Below are 17,539 nucleotides of genomic sequence, written 5' to 3'. Positions count from 1 at the left end.
CTTCTTGTAGAAAGAAGTCAATGATCCTGGTCCTGTGGCAAAGAAAATATAAAACCAAGACCTGGGTTCCAGGGTAGTGGCTCCCAAGGAAACCTGCCCAAGGAGGCATTTTGGGTGCTGCTGATAGCTAACCCCTCATCAGATTGGGAAGATGAGAACAAACGATTATGACATTATGACACAGTCTGAGGAGGGAAGCAGCCACCACATCCTATTGGGATGAACTGTCTCAGATTTACTCCAATACCATAGGCAAGGGCAAGGCACATGGGTAGTGGAGGTGGCAGTAGATGACATTTTCCAGCTTCATGACGAGTTTGCTCTCAAGGGTCCTGACCCCTAGAGAACTGGGGCAGGCCCAGATGGAACGTCATTCTCCTGGGCTTGAGGGCAAACCAAGGGGTCCCTGCGGTACTCTCTGAGCCTCACCTTCTCAGACGCATGGGGAATCACATCTCACCTCAGGGAGTCCTTACTGTCCAGTAGGCAGCAGGTCATCCTTTTTGCCAGGACCCCAGGAGCAATTGCTGGAGAACGTTTTTTCCCCCCAGAATTCAGATATGCACGCTCTTCACACAGGTTCTCTGATGTCTGGCATGGCCAGACACAAGAGCCACATGAAAGGACGATGGCAGCCTCTTCCACATCTGGTGGACATTGGTCCCAGAAGTTCGGCCAATCAACAGGAGACATTTCAAGAATTTGAGAACAGAACAAGGAAGTTCTCTGACTCTAGGTAAAGGGGTGATTCTCAGGTGGATGGGAGGTGTGAGTCTCTGGACACAGGGATGTCAGGTTGACAATAAGACTTCCTTAACACAGAGGAAAATGCATCCTAACAACATCTCCAGAGAGTGTCCAAGGAATACAACAACCTCCCCCTCACGGAGATTCCAACAAGAGAGAGCGGCTAGACCACACTTCCTCCTTTGAAGCTCACAGTCACAGGTCAGTCACCTGTTGCAGATCACACCCTTGTAGCCTCTAACCTTCTTCGGTTATCATGTAACAGTTCTCAGTTGGTTTAATCTGGTCTCATCTGACTTTTATTGTGCCTCTTGTCAACTTGTAGGAAAGGGGTTAGCAGGCAAACAGTTTCACCGCAGAAGAGGAGGCAAACGGCTCAAGTGCCGGCTGCTGCTCTGAGGCCAGGGAAACCACCTTTTGGTTTGAAGTCCCTAAAGCTAAGAGAGCAGAAAGCAAGTGCTTTTCTTTCCAGCCTAGCCTGCTTGGAGCAGGAGGAAGCTGAATAGCCCCAGGGACTCCCTTCATCTAGTCCCCCTTGTCCCCACAAGACACAGGCCCCAGGTAAGATCTTCAGAGTGGAGAACAGAAAGAAATTGGTTTTCCCCTCCCTCCTCCTTCCTTTTCTTCTTCTTTCTCCTCTGTGTGGGGTCTTTCCTTGATCTTTCTAGGAAGGGGGGGTATGGAGCCATTGCTGTCTAGAGTTCAGTAATGAGAAGACTTGCACAACAGCTGAGCTGAGCAGTGCCGTGCTTGGTTCACCCAGAGCCCCTGGCCTCTGGGAACAAAAGTTAGGTTTGAGGTGGGCAGAGGAGAAAGAGGCCAAGAGCACGCATGGTTTGAAGCCCAGTGTGATAGCATATGCCTATAGTGTCAGTACTCACTCACCAGACTCGGGCAGAAGGATCCTAAGTTCAAAACCAGCCTGGAATACGTAGTAAAAACTTACCTTGAAAGGAAAGGAAGGTAGGTGCACTGATAAGGGAGGGAGGGAGGAAGGAAGGAAGGAAGGAAAAGGGGAAAAAAGACATGAAATAAATGTTTGCTTAGGGTTTAGCTCCCCTGCCCACAGCTTGTCCAGCCCTTTTCAAATGACTTTGTCTCTCAGGGCCTCATTTTCCCTATTGAGGAAAATATCAGTACCCATGTTCCAGCACTGTGACAAAGCCAAGTGGACTTGGTCTCTGCAGAGTACACACAGGTGGCCTGCAGAGGGCCTCAAGAATCAGCAGGGCTAATGCTGGGTCCATTGGTTCCTGCAAAGCAAGAAAGAATGGACTCAGGAGCCTCAGGGCTCCTGCTGACACGACATGGCCTTGGCCATGCTCAAGTCCCCCTTCCTGCAGTCTCCCCAGAGGGACCATCTCCAGGGGCTACGGAGTGGACACTCACACCCACTAACAGAAAGAAAACCCAGAGAAGAAAGAGTTCAGAGGGGATGGGAAGGGATAATGGGAACTAGCTATAATAATCAAAATACATAATATGCATGTTTAAAATTTTAAGTTTATAAAGAGTCTGAAGACAATGCCCAGTAACTCTGAGTCCCATTAGACAAATCCTGCCTCCAGAATTACTCTCCTGACCTCCACCACACCAGCTCACACCAGCTCCATCTACCAGAGCCAGGCTTGTCCCTGTCTCACTTTCTAGACCACAGCCCTCTGTACTCCTCTGAATGGTCTCCATTCAGTCTCTCCTGCATGTGTACCTAGTATAATAAAAGTCCCTTCTATTCTAGGAACTGGTGGGGAAGTCCCTAGTTGTCATAGAAGGTAGCTTCCACCATCTGAATTCCCTGGAGGCTTGCTAATATACAAATGCCCAGGCTTCACCTTGGCTGATTGAATCTGTCATTCTGGCAAGCTATTCAGATTTAGACCAAGGATCTGTCTTCACTGAGTTGCTGACTGTCAATGTCCAGAAAGAGGCAGCCTTGAAAAATTCCCTGGATAATTTAATAGCACCCTGTGTGGCCCAGTAGTACTATTCATACTGAACTCTAAGAAACTGAGTCGCTGAAGGCAAGTCACTTCCTCTTTCTGTACCTGCCCCTGTCTTTTCTATCTCCCCTGCAAAACGAAAGAGCACACTGGGCACAGGAACATGAGGTTGGAGAAGACTGAGGTAGGGACTGAGCTCAGGAACTCCAAGCCAGGCTGGGAAACACAGCAAGAACCTGACTCAAAAGTCCAGTCGATAAACAAAGTAGGAAGGAAGGATCAAGACTTGGGGGTTTTTTGAGGCCATCCTACTCTTAAATGCTTGGGGCTCTGAGAGCATCATGGTAGAAAAAGAAATTGAGAGCTCTTAGAGGTATGCCTAGACATTCCACCACGGCCCATGTAGACAGCTGACAGTCAGCTGTTGATGCTCTAAGGGCACAGAGCAGAGACCAACAACATCAGCATTGTGAGTCTCCTCCTCCCACCTCTGGTGTTGAGGACCAAACCCAGGGCCCTGCACTTGTTAGGCAAGCACTCTGCCACTGACCTAAATCCCCAATTCCCTGACTAATGCACTGTAAAGAGCAACCCCAGTCTGTACATCATGGAAGCCAGTCAGGAAAGGTATGGGTACAATGTGGGATCTGAATGTAAGGGGATTGGCCTGGAACCAGTCTTTAGGGACATCAGAGAGCAGGTGAGACTGCATAAGCATGGGGAAGTTCAGGGTAGGTCTATATCAGAGTGTCTACACTGCATAGCCCTGGGACCTGGGCAAATGGGCTATGTTCTCCAGAGGTGTGCACAGCCAGCAATACTTCGGGATTGAACACCTGACACTGGAGTACCTCAGGCATCCTGAGCCCTGACCAAAGGCAGAAATGCATAGAAGGAATTCTGGTCCACTCTTGACTTTGGTAAGTTAGAACACAGACAGTAGCTACAAGGAAGGATGTTTTCCAGCCCTGTTGGGGATTAGAGGCCTGGGCCCCACCCCTGGCTGGCCATAATGAGACTGGGGTGGGGATGGGGGTGGGGCCATAACAGCCCCAACAGGAACATTTGTTAGATCTGTAATCTGCTACAGTAATTGCAGGTGGCCCCACTCTGCCCTCTGCATCCAGGCTGCCCATCCCATCCTGACTGACTTAAAGAGTACTGCTAACAAAAAAGAAGGGCATAGAGAAGGTTCTAGGCCATTGGAAGCTCTAGCCAAGAGGCCCAGGAGATTCGCATAGCTTCACTTGAACAAGCTGGTGAACAGTGGAAGGTTGTGACATAAAGCAAAGATTGGTTGCCTGCAGCACACCAGATGTTCTTCCCAGCAAACTCCCCCTACCCTGGAGGTCATCCATAGCATCACTTCCTTCTGAGCTCAAGGAAATGGACCCAGCCAAGGAGCTGACAGAGGTGACTACAGCAAAGGTAGGCCTCTGCTAGGGACAGTGTCCACAGTCGCACTGACCACCAGATCTTTGTTGTCCACCATCAAAGATGGCCTGACCCTGCTTCAAGACAGATGGTTCAGCCACTAGAAGATTGGGGAACACTGGGTGATAACACTATAGGTTTGTGAAAAGCTCCAGGCTTCCAGAAGGATCATCGTAGACCCGTTAGGCCACGGAAAGCCTGATTCTTTCTGGCTTCCTAGCCAGAGACCTAAGTGGAGGCTGGTTTGTAGTCTCTGCTCAAACCGTTGGAAGATCTGAAGGCGTTGGAGATGGTGGTGTTGGCAGTAAAGTTGGTTGCCACGCCAACCAGAGGATGCAAGTTTGGATCTCTGTACTTACATAAGAGCCTATCACCTTAGCACTCAGGGTGGGGGTGGGGGTGGGGGATTCTTGAGCTTCACTGGCCAACAAGCTCAGCCAAATTGACAAGCTCTAGTAAGAGACCTTTCATACACACTCACACACCTCCAAGAGCTCTCAATTTCTTTTTCTACCATGATGCTCTCAGAGCCCCACACGTTTAAGAGTAGGGTAGCCTCAAAAAAAACCCCAAGTCTTGATCCTTCCTCCTACTTTGCTTATTGACTGGATTTTTAAGCTGGCAAGGTGGTTCAGTGGATAAGGATGCTTGCTGCCATGAACTGAGTGCACTCCTCGGGACTTACATGGCAGGAAGGGAATTAACTCCCACAAGTTATACTCTGACCTTCATGTACATCATGACACATGAACTGAGTGCACTCCTCGGGACGTTCATGGCAGGAAGGGAATTAACTCCCACAAGTTATACTCTGACCTTCATGTACATCATGACACATACTCGGGAAATAACTGGAAAAAAAATTAAAGAAGGTGGGGAGAGGTTAAGACGGATGCCTTAATATCGACTTCTGTCGTCCTCCAAATGCGCTTGCATATATGTGCATCATACTTACAGGTGTGTGCGTGCACACACACTCACCACACACACATACACACTCACACACACTTACCACACACACTCACCACACACACATACACACTCACACACACTTACCACACACACACACACACTCACCACACACACACATACACACTCACTACACACACATGCACACTCACACACACATATACTCACCACATACACACACACACATACCACACACACACATACACAGTCACTACACACACATGCACACTCACACACACATATACTCACCACATACACACACACATACCATACACACACATACACACTCACTACACACACATACAGACTCACACACACACACACTCACCACACACACTCACACACACACACACTCACCAACACACACACTCACCACACACACACTCACCACACACACACACACACACACACACACACTCACCACACACACACATACACACTCACACACAACACACAAACACACACACAAACTGGAAAATCAAAAGAAGACCAAATGCTGGCATAGAAGTGCTGTGAGCCCCTGACCAGTTATAGAAGGACCCCTGCATGACACAGCCACTCACAAGCTTTCAAATTCTCTTTATTAAAAACCATTTATCCTTTTGTAAAAACAAACACTTTAGGTCAGTTATAGAGATCAGAAAAAGTGGTGACAATTTATATAAGAGACTCAAAATATTCTAATACTTTACAAGTTCAAACTTAAATTAACTAATAGTTCTGGTTTTCAAAATCTCACAAAAACAATCTCTGGTCCAGTTCAAGTATAATCTTAAAGATCACCGCCTCGGACTGTCCAAGAATGGGAAGCCTGACCGCTAATGGCTGCTGCTCATAGCAAAAGCTCACAAAAGCCTCTGGGTGTGCCACCTGGAGTACCACCAGGTGCTGACAGTGACACTAAAGGACACAGGCCTTCTGACACATTAATCCAGGGTGCAAATGAATTCTTTGTATAAGGTAGCAACCTTTCATGAGCCACCTCAGGGAGAGACACTTTGTAATGACTGATGAGACACTGAATTCATGTTTTAAAAAAGAAATAAATATTTTCCTGGTTGTCTTCAATACTATGATGCATGGAACACACACACAGGAGTAAAAAAAAATGCAAGGACCATGGAATTATATAAAAATATATATGTATATATGTACACGCACACACATATAGAACCATCCATGACTTTAAATGTAAAGGAGACTGCCATTTCTTTCACCCTTCGGTTTTGCTAATATGAAGGTCGATTTACAACCAAGGGAACCATCTTACTGCTTGAGAACTGGGCCGTGTGGCTTTCCGTACAAAGGCTTTAACAGAGTAGCCAGTGGGGTTGGGAGGTCTGCCTCACTCTGCTGGAAGATCAAGCGCCCAGCTTCTGATGGAGGTGCTAATGAATTTAGGGATGTGGCCAGCAGTTGTTCCAGAGGTCAAAGGTTTTCTGAGAATCAGAAGAGACTTTGCTCATGACTACAGCTCTGGGTCACCTCCTGTGGGATCCACCAGGGGACGGGTTACATCTTCCTGAAGCCCCAGCTTCCTGTCACTCCTTTCCAGACTGGCCCCTCTTTGCCTTAACTCCTCCTTCATAGATTCCAATAGTTCTCTCCTGCCCAGGAACCACTGGCCTCAAAGTGGACACAGGGTTATTTTAGGTTCTATGCCCCGTTCCTTTCTGTGCCCCAGCTTCCTCACTGGTAAAATGTCAGCGCTGAACTAAATCATTTCTCTATCGCCCTTCCGTTTGTGCAGAGTCTAGAATGGAATATAAGGGGAGGGGGGGGAGGCATGCTCCCTATCTAAACTACCTTCCTTTGCTTGGGAACATAAACAGGCGACCATATAAGCAAACCATCCACATGGAGGGCCCCTTCAAGGAGGCGTGTCCACCTGTGAAGACAGTGCCAGGCTCTCTTTGACACTGGGGTCTGTTCTGTGGCACTAGTGGAGTTCATATCTTATAGTACCCCTGTCCTAAGACCTTCCACTAAGACCCTACAGCCCACACGGGACGGGGGTACTGACCCCACTGGGAATCAGGGACCAGTTCTTTCTATCGTTTTAACCTCCAAGTTGGCATCAGCAGTCCCTCCATCCCCTACCCCTACCTACAAGAACCAAGCAAGCCAAGTGTCCTAGTTTCTCCTTCGATTGGGAGAGCATTTTCAAATCATTCTAATACCAACTACCCCAAAGTAGAGGCACCAAGGATGAAGGAAGGTCAGATGCCAGTCCCTTGTTCCTGGGTTAAGCTGATGCTGGTCAGCAGTGCAGAGGTCAGAGGTCAGCATGCGCTGTAGGCCCGCCATCTATCTCCTCCTTGAGAAGGCATGGCTGGCCTCAAGTTTAATTAAAGTGAATCTATACCAAATTCACTGTCCTGGATAGAACAAATCCCAAACCATCCTCCAACTGAGAAGTTTGGATTGAATCTATCAGAGCTTCTTTACTGTTGGGCTCTTCTTTGCTTCACAAAATAAATATGAATTTATTATTAATAATGTGTAGTAATACATGACTACTACAATATGGTATAATAACACATTAAGGCATTAGCCCAGTGATTTTTCTAGAATAGCCAAGGATGAGGATGAATGGCTTCCTAAAAATAGGGGTATGCTTGCCTCTTGTGCTGGAAGCCCTGGGTTTCACCTCCAGAACGGTACCTGTGATCACAACACTCAAGAGGTAGAGGCAGGAAGATGAGGTGTTCAGGATAACCTTGGCTCCAGAGGAAACTAAAGACAAACTGGACTGCATGGGCCCTGTCTCCAAACAAAACCCTGGGACGTTCTGGCCTGGCATCTATAGCTCGGTGGTAGAGCGCCTGTTTAGAATGTACAAGCTTCTGGGTTCGGCTCCCAGCACTCGTCTGAGACTGAAACAAAAGACAAAGATGCCTTTTCAAAATGGCGGGATCCACCTGGAGGAAATCCTAGTGAAACCACTTCCACCTCTGCCAAGCGATTCCTTGGTTGCACAGAACCTGACTCAGCTCTCCTACCCTTGGGACCCACAGAAACCAGGTTGCAAGGCCACCGCAGGTGCACTGAAGTGACTAAGTCAAGGCCTTCCATTAAACTTACTCCTTGAGTGACCCAGCCTCATCGACCGACCTACCACATCCAATCAAATCTTGAAACACAGTGACAATCCCTGAGAAGCTGGATTTTATGAAAAGGAAATGAACTTTGGCACAGAAGGGATAGGTGAGAGGGAGAGAGGAAAAACAGACTAAAAGAACCAGGAACCCACAGGAAGCTGGTCACCCTCGGTGGCTGGGCCCGGAAGGGTGAGCCCAGCTCCCAGAGACTTCAGCCTGTTCTGCAAGCCCAAGCACCATGTCCTGCCTGGCTCTCCGTCCTCTCTGGTCTCAGTTCTGTGCCTGAGGCCAGGCTGGCCTTAGTTCAGCAGGCTTCCCATCCATCTTCCAGAGACGGTGGCAGCGCCGATATCATAGCTTCTTCCTTTCCAAGTGTGGACCAATCCCACCACGCTCGGGGCTTGGGCTGTCTGTCCCCTCCGTCTCCTTCAGGCCCTCCTCTGCCAGCTGAGACAGGTACTTCTGTGGAGAGAGGGACAGTGTGACAGTGCAGACAAAGAGATGTCAGTGGGTGTGATGTGTGTGTGTTTGTATGTGCGTGCATGCGCCCATGAGTGTGTAGCTCTCTGTCTCTCTGTCTCTCTCTGTGTCCATCTGCCTCTGTGTGTATGTGTGTGTCTGTCTGTTTCTTTGTGTGTGTGCATGTACGCCTGTGTGTTCATATCTCTCTGTTTCTCTGTCTCTGTATGTGTGTCTGTCTGTCTCTGTCTGTCTGTCTCTGTGTGTGTGTGTGTATGTTTGTTTCTGTGTGTGTGTGTGTGTGTAGGACTGCTTTGCTATCATTTTTGGACCACTGGGGCCATGTCTTCCCTCTCCAGCTATCTTAGGGCAATGGGACCTCATATTAGTTTACAGATATTGTAAGTCTCTTGAGAGAAAAGTGAAAAGTATAGATACTGACCATAGCAAGCAACCTTCTGGCCCCCACTTATTGCCAAGCACTCACTAACTGCCTGGCTTACATGAGCTCATTCTTCACAACAATGCTATCTGTTTTCTAGAGAGAGTGACAGAAGGAGGGGAGGTGGCAGGTAGCAGAAACCCAGGGCTGGCCCTTGGTGACGTGGTGACATTGGAGATGCCCAACAATCCTATAGGATAACCTGTAGGGGGGAAGGCCTAGAGACCCTCAGTGGACTGAAAAACAGCATGACCTGTCTCTAGTGGAGGACTACCTCCACAGTACTGGGAGCACTCAGGGCTGTGATCAGCCATGACTAATAAACCAGTTGGGGCTGGTCTGTGTTTGTAATACATGGATCGGTGCTGTGAGATCAGATGAGGAGAGGCCTGAATGTCTTGGAAAAGTAAGAGCAATCCAAGCAGTGCTTCATTTGGTAGTTAGAAAGGGTCAGGTCCAGCTAATAGATGTCCTGGGTTCAAATCCTCCATCTCTGCAGGCAAGTGACTGAATCACCCTGATGTCTGTTTAGTGAGGGTAACCATGACAACCTCGCAAGGAGTCAGGGAGTGGGGGCAGTGTTTCCTGTGAGTGGGGAACTGACAAGATGCCTCACAAAAGATTTGCCGGGGACACCGTCAATACTCAGGAATGTCAGGCTGAGGTGAACCAGACATAAGATGGGGGGAGTCCCTCACCTCTCTCCACCCCTCCCATTCCCCCCCCCAACAAATCTGTTAAGTAAGAGCAATGGCATCATCCTCACTCTCCTCCTGCTATGAAACTGTAGTTTTTAGAAGTGGGGGTAGTCTAACTTGGAGAAGGGCCCCCTAGCAGATGCCTGTGGGCGAGGCTGCTGCTGGAGAGCCCTGATTTCTTCTCTGTTTGACTCGCGAATTCTGAGGGGATAAGCGCCCTGCATATGTATGCATTCTTCTTTGGGAGCCTGCAGCCACCTTCATGCCCAGTAAGGCTATGCTTACTGTGCCAGATCACCCCCTGTAGGCTCACATAGAGCCATGACCAGCAACAGCATAGCGGGATTTCCAGAGGCTTCACTGAGGCAGCTATGACCTGCTCTTGCCTCCCAGGGCATCCCCAGTGGGACCCCCGACTCAAGGTCTCCTGATGAATGCTAACTTTCTAAGTTGCCTGACTTGAGTCAGCTGGCACCTGCCCTGTGGGTCAGACTTCTTCACTTTTCACACTTGTGGTTTGGAGTAAAGTGGGAGAGGCTGTAGAGACTGAGGCATTCATTCTGCCAAGGCCCCTGACAGAAACGCTACCTGAGATGGCTGTGGCAGAGGCTCCTGGCTCCCTGATAAAAGGTGTACCAGGGAAACGTGAGCTGAGGTGGGAGGGAGTGAGGACCCGAGGCACCATCTACGCCCAATGCATCTAGGTGTGTGTGTGTGTGTGTGTGTGTGTGTGTGTGTGCGCGCACGCGCGCATATCTTGGGAGCACATGGGTGGTGCCCTGCTGTGGCCCTGGGAGGCTGCCTGGAGCTTGACCCTAGAGGCCCTGAACACAGTGCAGGCCACTGCCCCAAAAGTCTCTGAGTTCTTCCTTCATCTCTTAGTGAGAGTGAGCTTGAACTCTGGGGTCTCCTTGGTGGGGGGGGGGGGCTACACAATTCCTCCAAAGAGGGTCACACTGAGGAGTTAAGACATTCCCAGGAAGACTGTGACAATGAAGGTTCTTGGCCCTGCTATGGGGTTCAGTGGTGTAGCCTCTGTCTAGTGTGTCCAAAGCCCTGGATTTGATCTTCAGCACCATACAATTTTAAGAGTGAAGATTCCTAGGTCTACACTAAAAGGAATAAGCAAGCAGGGAGGGTAGGCTCAAAGAAGATGCATTTTTAAAAGATGCCAGCTAAGTTGATGGGAAATCAGGACCTGAGTACCCCCATGACCCTCCCTCCTGGCGTGCAAAAGGTCTATGAAGGTTGATTTCTTTAGGCTGGATGACTGTCCACAAGCATCTCTGTAGGGCCCAGCCTGAGATCCCTGCCCTGGCCAAACCAGGCCTCTATTCCCTTTCCTCCCTGAATGGAGACAGTCCTCCTTGCTGGTCCTTGACTTCTGTGGTCATAGAGCAGCTGCTCCCTTCCGGGAGCTCATGTTCCCGTTACCACTCCACCCCAGTATGTGACTTATCGCATATATGCCAAGCCTCACATTCCTGCTTAGGAACCGCTAGCTAAGGTCCAGCGAAACAGCTCAGTGGGCAGGGGTGAGTGTCTCTAAGCCCGAGGGCCTGAGTTTGATCCTGGGAATGCAAATGGTAGAAGGGAGAATTGATGTCTTTAAGCTGTCCTCTGACCTCCACATGCATGCTCCTACCTCGAGCACAAAAACAAAATAACACACGCACGATTTAAAAAGAACCCACCATCAGATCAGCTACTCTGAAAGGTTAACGATGAGAGGAATGTCTGCCCTGAAACAGGGACTGAGACACTACACGCGCTTCTTGGATTGAACCATGTGGCTCAAACACTGGTTAATTATTTACTTGTTTAGTGTGTGGTGTCCATGTGTGTATATGTGTATACATGTGTGTGTATGTGTGTGTGTGTGTATGTGTGTGTGTGTGTGTGTGTGTGTGAGAGAGAGAGAGAGAGAGAGAGAGAGAGAGAGAGAGAGAGAGAGACTAGTATTAGGTGTCTGCCTCTGTCACTCTGTCTTGTGTTTTGAGACAGGGTCTCTCACTGAACCTGGACCTTGCCAACTTGGTAAGACTGTCTGGCCAGTCAGTTTTAGAGTTTCTTCTGTCTCTGCCTCCCCAGGGCTAGGATTATAGGTGTGCATTACATCATGGCCAGCTTTTACGTGAGTGCCAAAGATCCAAATGCAGGGCCTCAGCTGTACATGGCAAGCACTTTACTGCCTGACCCAGCTCCCTACCTCCCAACTCTGGTTCTGACGGTAAAAATGCAGTTGTCTTGAATTGTCTTGAAGTACCCATACCTCTCCCTTACTCCCTCCTGAGAGAGAGAGAGAGAGAGAGAGAGAGAGAGAACAAATGAAATACATGTAAAACCCAGCCTGTGCCAGGACTTAATCATGAAACCTATATCACATTAGGTATAGACATCACCTCAGTTCTATCTCACCTCAGCTCACGTTTCCCTGGCTTGCCCATCAGGGAGCCAGGAGCCTCTGCCATCTCAGACAGGGTTTCTGTCCGAGGCCTTGGCAGAATGGTGACTATCCATCAGCATTGCTCTCTGACTTTAAGACACATCTCTGAAATAAAAATGCCTCTTACAATTGATAGAGTCTCACTGTCTAATTTGCTGTATCACTTTTCCTAATTGGTGTTGAAATCGTGTATCCGGCTGGGGATGTGGCTCAGAGGCAGAGTGTGCGACCAGTATATTTAAAGGCCCAATGCCCCCTGTGACAAAGAATAAACATGGAAAAAGTGGTATTTACAAATAGAGGCATTTTAGCTTGGATGAAATGTGTTGTGGGTTTAGTATATTTGTAAGTGATATTTTAATATAGAGCATGTGTTGGCTATTTTGTTTTGCACTGGTATCCTACACTGGACAGGAAGCCCTAAAGAGGGATTAGTCTACATCTGCTGCTGTTGTTTCTACAGAGCCTAGAACAGGTCTGGGTTCGTGAGCAGCCCGAGGCAACCATTTGTTATGCCATCTGAACATTTAAATGGGGCAAAACTATGATTTTCATTCCAGTGTAAAAAAAAAAAAAGTTATCTGCACGGAGGAAGAGACCCAGGAATACCTGCATCTGAAGCCCCCAGGCCTGGCTTCTCGTGTGTCAGAGGATTACAGAAGATTAACAGCAGAGCTTGGAACTTGACTCCGCTCCGCCTCACTGGGTGTGGCAGATGTCTAAATACCATCATGGTGGAATGGATGCTCTGAGTGTGTTCTTAGAATGAAGCCTGGCAGCCAGGTGCTCTCTGCATACTCAAAGAGGTATGTATTTACAGGAGCGCGTCTGAAAAAGCATGCCAGAGGACAAGTCCCTATGCCTGTCCTTGAAGATGGACATTTAAGTCAGAGGCGAGTGAGGCCTGAGACTCTGGGTGCCTGGCTTGTGACTGAAGGCTGGAAGACCTCATGGTGGGTGGGGCAAGCATGAGGGCTGGTTACCTGTAAGTTCCTGTAGTGGACAGTGCTGCGGCAGTGGCTCACTTTGGCCGCCTCCTCGCTTGTGTAGAACAGGCCACACAGCTTGCAATAAAAGCCAGTCCTGGGAACCACGAACTCCACTCCTGGGGAAGGGTGGGGAACGGACAGGCAGTGTTAGGAAGGTAGTGGGTGGCTCCATGGACCCCGCCTCCTTCACTGCCCCGCCTCCTTCACTGCCCCGCCTCCTTTTCTGTTGACTCTGGTGGAGCAACTCCTCCAAGCCTCACCTCATTATCCACATTTACAACATGGCCAGAGAGAGATGACAGCACAGCGCCTACTCCATTCACAGGTGGCTGTGAATGTCAGGGAGTGCCACAAGCAGGGGAGGGTACTCAGCAATTATACAACGAGGCCCTGCCTTTCATGTGTGGGTCCATCGGAGGAGGGCCAGGGAAGGTTTCTTTTCTAAGGATTTCACATCTGCTGGGCTCCCTTCTCTACCTTTGTGACCAAGTATAGAGAAATTCTCTATATTTTGGGGGTTGGTTTTTAGGATCATCTTCATTAAAAAAAAATAAAACCAAACAATAGTAAGAGGAAAATTCACCCATTCACTCTAATGTAAACATGTCTTTCTGAGTGATTTGTTGATATACAGGACTTTGGGGGAGGGGCAGTTTTGTGGTTGTTTTGCATTTGTTTGAGACTGGATCTTACTTTGTAGCCTTATCATCTGACCTGAACTCGCTCTGTTGATCAGGCTGGCCTGGAACTCACAGAGATGTACCCGCCTCTGCTTCCCCAGTGCTAGGATTGCATGTGCCACCAGAAGAGCTAAGCCTAGGGCACTCAGGTTCTACCCCCTTGACGGGAGTCTTCAAGACCACAGCAGCCGGGGCAGAAGGTGCCGCTCTCATGTCCTCTGCTGGGACAATCTGGGAAAATGGGTTGACTGTGATGAGGCACTCATTCCTCAGGGCTCTGAGACAGCCTCCTAACCACAGTCTGCCCCCCTGTTCTTTCTCTACTGGTGCTCAGGAGATCTAATCTTATAAATAGAGCTTTCCTTTACAGCTCAATAATAACTGATGGTGATGATGGTGATGATAATGACGATGATGATAGTAAATGTATACATATGAACAGGGCAGCTCTGAGAGAGAACAGGAGAAGCAAGAAAGCCCAGGAAACTGCTTGCAGCCTGCCAGCGCAGAGCTCCACACTGAAGCCTGGGACCTGGGCTGTCTCTAAGCCATGCAGCTGCTAGCTTGCTATCTGCAGAGCCCCCAGGATTCAACAGCAATTCCCAGAACTGAGAAAGTGTCACTCAGATTCAGCTGCCCCCACTCCCAGAGACTGAGTGTCCTTCTTCTTCACCCTCTGTGTGCAGAGGATAGACATGTGGCCCAGCTTAGCGGGGTGGGTGGGGGGGAGAATGCTCCAGGCTGTAGCTGGGAAGTAGGCATCAAGCAAGACTCGCGATCTCTCTCTTCTGCTGTTGCAAAATAGCTGTGCGATGGCTGTAGGAACCGGCTTCCCAGGAGCCTCCAATGTATTAGGAAAGAATTCCAATCAGAGCCCAGCCTCCCATCCTGTCCTGGACCCTGTGGGCGGCAGGGTGCAGCTGGGCTGTACCAGGAACAGAGCCCCAAGGACTCTAGTGTGGACCAGGCTCTCCTTACCCTGTCCTGGGGTTCCCGGAAAGAGTGTAATTACCTCAGGAGAGTCCATGGAGACTGAGGCAGCCACGGCCCCTTTCAACCAGAGGGTTACAGCTACCAAATACATGGTTGTGTACGAGCTCTCAGCCATTGAGTAAAGTTTCCCACCACACCAACAAAAGTAAAGCCAAGCAGCTCAGAAGCCACAGTAGTGATGTGCAATGGCACTTAGGGCCACACAGGCCCTCTACACTTAGTTATGTCGTGACCTCAGAGGTGCTGGTGACCTGCTCTGCACTGTGTTTTCTCTTCTGCACTACTGCCACGTGGTGCTATGAGGGAGCACCTGTCACCTCACCCGGTGCTCGGGAAAACATTAATTTAGGAACACAGAATCCAAACATCCGAGCATTGGCCTTCACCCACCCACCCACCCTCCAGCCTTCCTTTCCCAAGGCTGCCCAGAGAACCATTTCCATGGTTGGGCAGTAACTTTCTTCCCAGGCCCTGCCCAGTGGGTTAGGTCAATATCAGTAATCAAAAGAGAGCATTAGAGAGAGCTGAGTGGAGACAGGAGGATTCTTAGATAGGCCACAGTACAGCCCAGGGGTGGGGAGGGCACCACAGCGCCTGCTACCATGCTCTCAGCGAGCCTGAAATGTAAGGACCAGAAAAATGGCAGCACGGAGGATCACTCCCGTAGCCATGGTGAGATCAGGAGCCCTCCGTTTCTTCAGGTTTTATTAAGTACTGTCATTAAAGCTGCGTTTGCCTCCTAATAATAGCTCCTGGCATGGGTAATTATGACTCCGTCACCCTAGTAAAGCCAGCGTTGGAGAGGGGGAAGCTCACTTTTTTGCCAGCGATGCTATTTGGTTATAGTAAGAGCAGGCCTTGGCAGGCTCATGCTGGCTGGAGTCAGAGTGCTGGCCTGAATCACACAGGCAAAGCCCTTCTCCAGCCACGAACACCCCCAGTCTGACCTCTCGATTCTCCCAATGGGGGGCCCTGTCCTTGACAGCCTGTATTTCACCTCTGTGTTTGCCACAGGGGCCTGAATGTTGTCTCTCATGTTTCTCGAAGTCTCTCTGCAGTAGTGACCAGTTCTGTGGTATAAAGGGTTTGCAGCCCCAGTGAGAAGAAGCAGGGTGGACCTCGGTGAAGAATAATTCCAAACAACCTGCCAGCCCTTCCTAAACTTCTGCTACTGGAAAAGCTCTGAGACCTTGCAATCATTTCCTCCTCAAAATTAGTCGACACCGAGGATTCTTTCCGCCAGGTTCCCAGAGACAAACAGCTCAAAGCGAAAAGGTTAAATACGTTGCTATTTGTCGTCCAGCCACCGAGCAGCAGAGATGGGATTTGAACCCAAGGATACCCGTGCTCTTCAGCACAGAAATGGCCTTTCTTTTCCTGTGCCATCAGACATCCCAAGTTCCAGAACTTGCCGTACGATCCTGAGGAAGGATCTTTAGTCTGTGCACTTGTCAAACACAGAAAACAGCAGCATCCCGTCCTGGAGGGTTTGCGAAAGTAGACAGCAATAAGCTATCAGCTTTCTACGCTAAATGAAGATGATGCATAATGGTCCAAGCTAGAAACATCTCCAATGCCCATCACCAGGTAGGCAAACAGAAATGTGGTATATCCAAATCCATAAAGCAGCACAAATGCACGCCTATGTCAAAACTGACCAAACCACACTCTTTACATATGTGACCTTTATTGTACGCTAATTATACCCTAATCTGGCCCTTTACAAAAACAAAATCAGATACCGTTTTCCTCCTAACAGCTTGACAAAGATTAAAAACTGCTATCTGGAGTTGGCAACGAGATAGAGGACGGGAATTCTCCCTGGAGTTGGCACTGAGAGCTGTGATCCTCTCTTTGGAGTGTAATTTAGTAGCAATTATAACCTTTTCAATGCAAATGTATATGGCCCCACAATGCACCCATGCTTGGCTAGCATCCCATGGCATCCCCCTGGCATGTGCGTGAAGTGAACCAAAGCACACCTGTGGGCTGCAGCAGAACACAGAGACTAAGACACAGCCCTAGAATTGGAATCCCTGCATCAGCCCTCCCAGATCAGGAGGTTTGTTACTGCATCCCGGATGTCTTACCTGTAAAGCGGGGGTTTAAAGCATCACCCGTCTCCTCAGTGTGTGGGGGGTGCTCAAATAACGCATACAAAGCAAACACGGGGCAGAGACGACAGATAAAGAGCTAAGCTGTCACCACAGGTTCATAATGGAGAAACAGACAAACAGGAAACTACCCAAGTACTCTGCAGTGCAGGATCAGCAACTGTAGGGGCAGATTTTCGGGTGGAGTGATTCCAAAAGAGCGTGCTCTCTGTATATGACATGAAGTGATTCCCACGACCTAGACCTACCACTGGAAAAAACACGCAAAGCAACGTGTATGGGAGGGAAATCATCTGAGAACATGGTGGTGGCCACCTCTGGGGCTGGAGAGACAATTAAGGCCATCAATATTGACTTTTTTATTTGGTCCTTTTTAAAATTTTGCTATAATAAACCTTATACAGTAAAGCACAATAATGGAAAGACATGTCTTAAAAGGAAGCACTCTTTATTTCTGCTGTGTCACTTGATTCCAAGTTCTGGCTTGAGACTTTCTAGACTCTCAGTTCCCTCAGGGTGTAGGGAGA

General features: G+C 49.0%; 2 protein-coding genes and 1 long non-coding RNA gene across 6 annotated transcripts in view; 2 read left to right on the top strand and 1 right to left on the bottom strand.

Moving 5' to 3' along the window:
- Window positions 1–948, top strand: part of Gm30990 (predicted gene, 30990) — a 32,820-nt gene extending 31,872 nt beyond the window's left edge. The window contains exons 7-8 of the mRNA XM_030251154.1: window positions 580–736; window positions 823–948. The gene's annotated coding sequence lies outside the window, so the exon portion shown is untranslated. The remainder of the gene's footprint in view (window positions 1–579; window positions 737–822) is intronic.
- Window positions 949–5,649: 4,701 nt separating this feature from the next.
- The window catches only part of Rbm20 (RNA binding motif protein 20), a 206,095-nt gene continuing 194,205 nt past the window's right edge, over window positions 5,650–17,539 (bottom strand). For 3 of the 4 annotated variants that reach the window (XM_011247371.1, XM_011247372.2, XM_006527385.4), the window contains exons 13-14: window positions 13,220–13,341; window positions 5,650–8,653 (exon numbers count right to left, since the gene is read on the bottom strand). In XM_011247371.1, coding sequence (XP_011245673.1) covers window positions 8,543–8,653; window positions 13,220–13,341 — 233 coding nt within the window. In that variant the 3' untranslated portion in view covers window positions 5,650–8,542. The remainder of the gene's footprint in view (window positions 8,654–13,219; window positions 13,342–17,539) is intronic. The other variant, NM_001170847.1, reaches the window with a different exon arrangement.
- Window positions 12,378–17,435, top strand: Gm41863. The gene is made up of 2 exons (XR_877918.3): window positions 12,378–13,042; window positions 15,946–17,435. It is a non-coding gene; the product is annotated as a predicted gene, 41863 (long non-coding RNA).

Source organism: Mus musculus, chromosome 19 (assembly GCF_000001635.26).
Source record: "Mus musculus strain C57BL/6J chromosome 19, GRCm38.p6 C57BL/6J".
Taxonomy (NCBI): Eukaryota; Metazoa; Chordata; class Mammalia; order Rodentia; family Muridae; genus Mus; species Mus musculus.
Note: the sequence above shows the minus strand (reverse complement) of the source record. Positions and strands in the feature narration are given on the sequence as shown.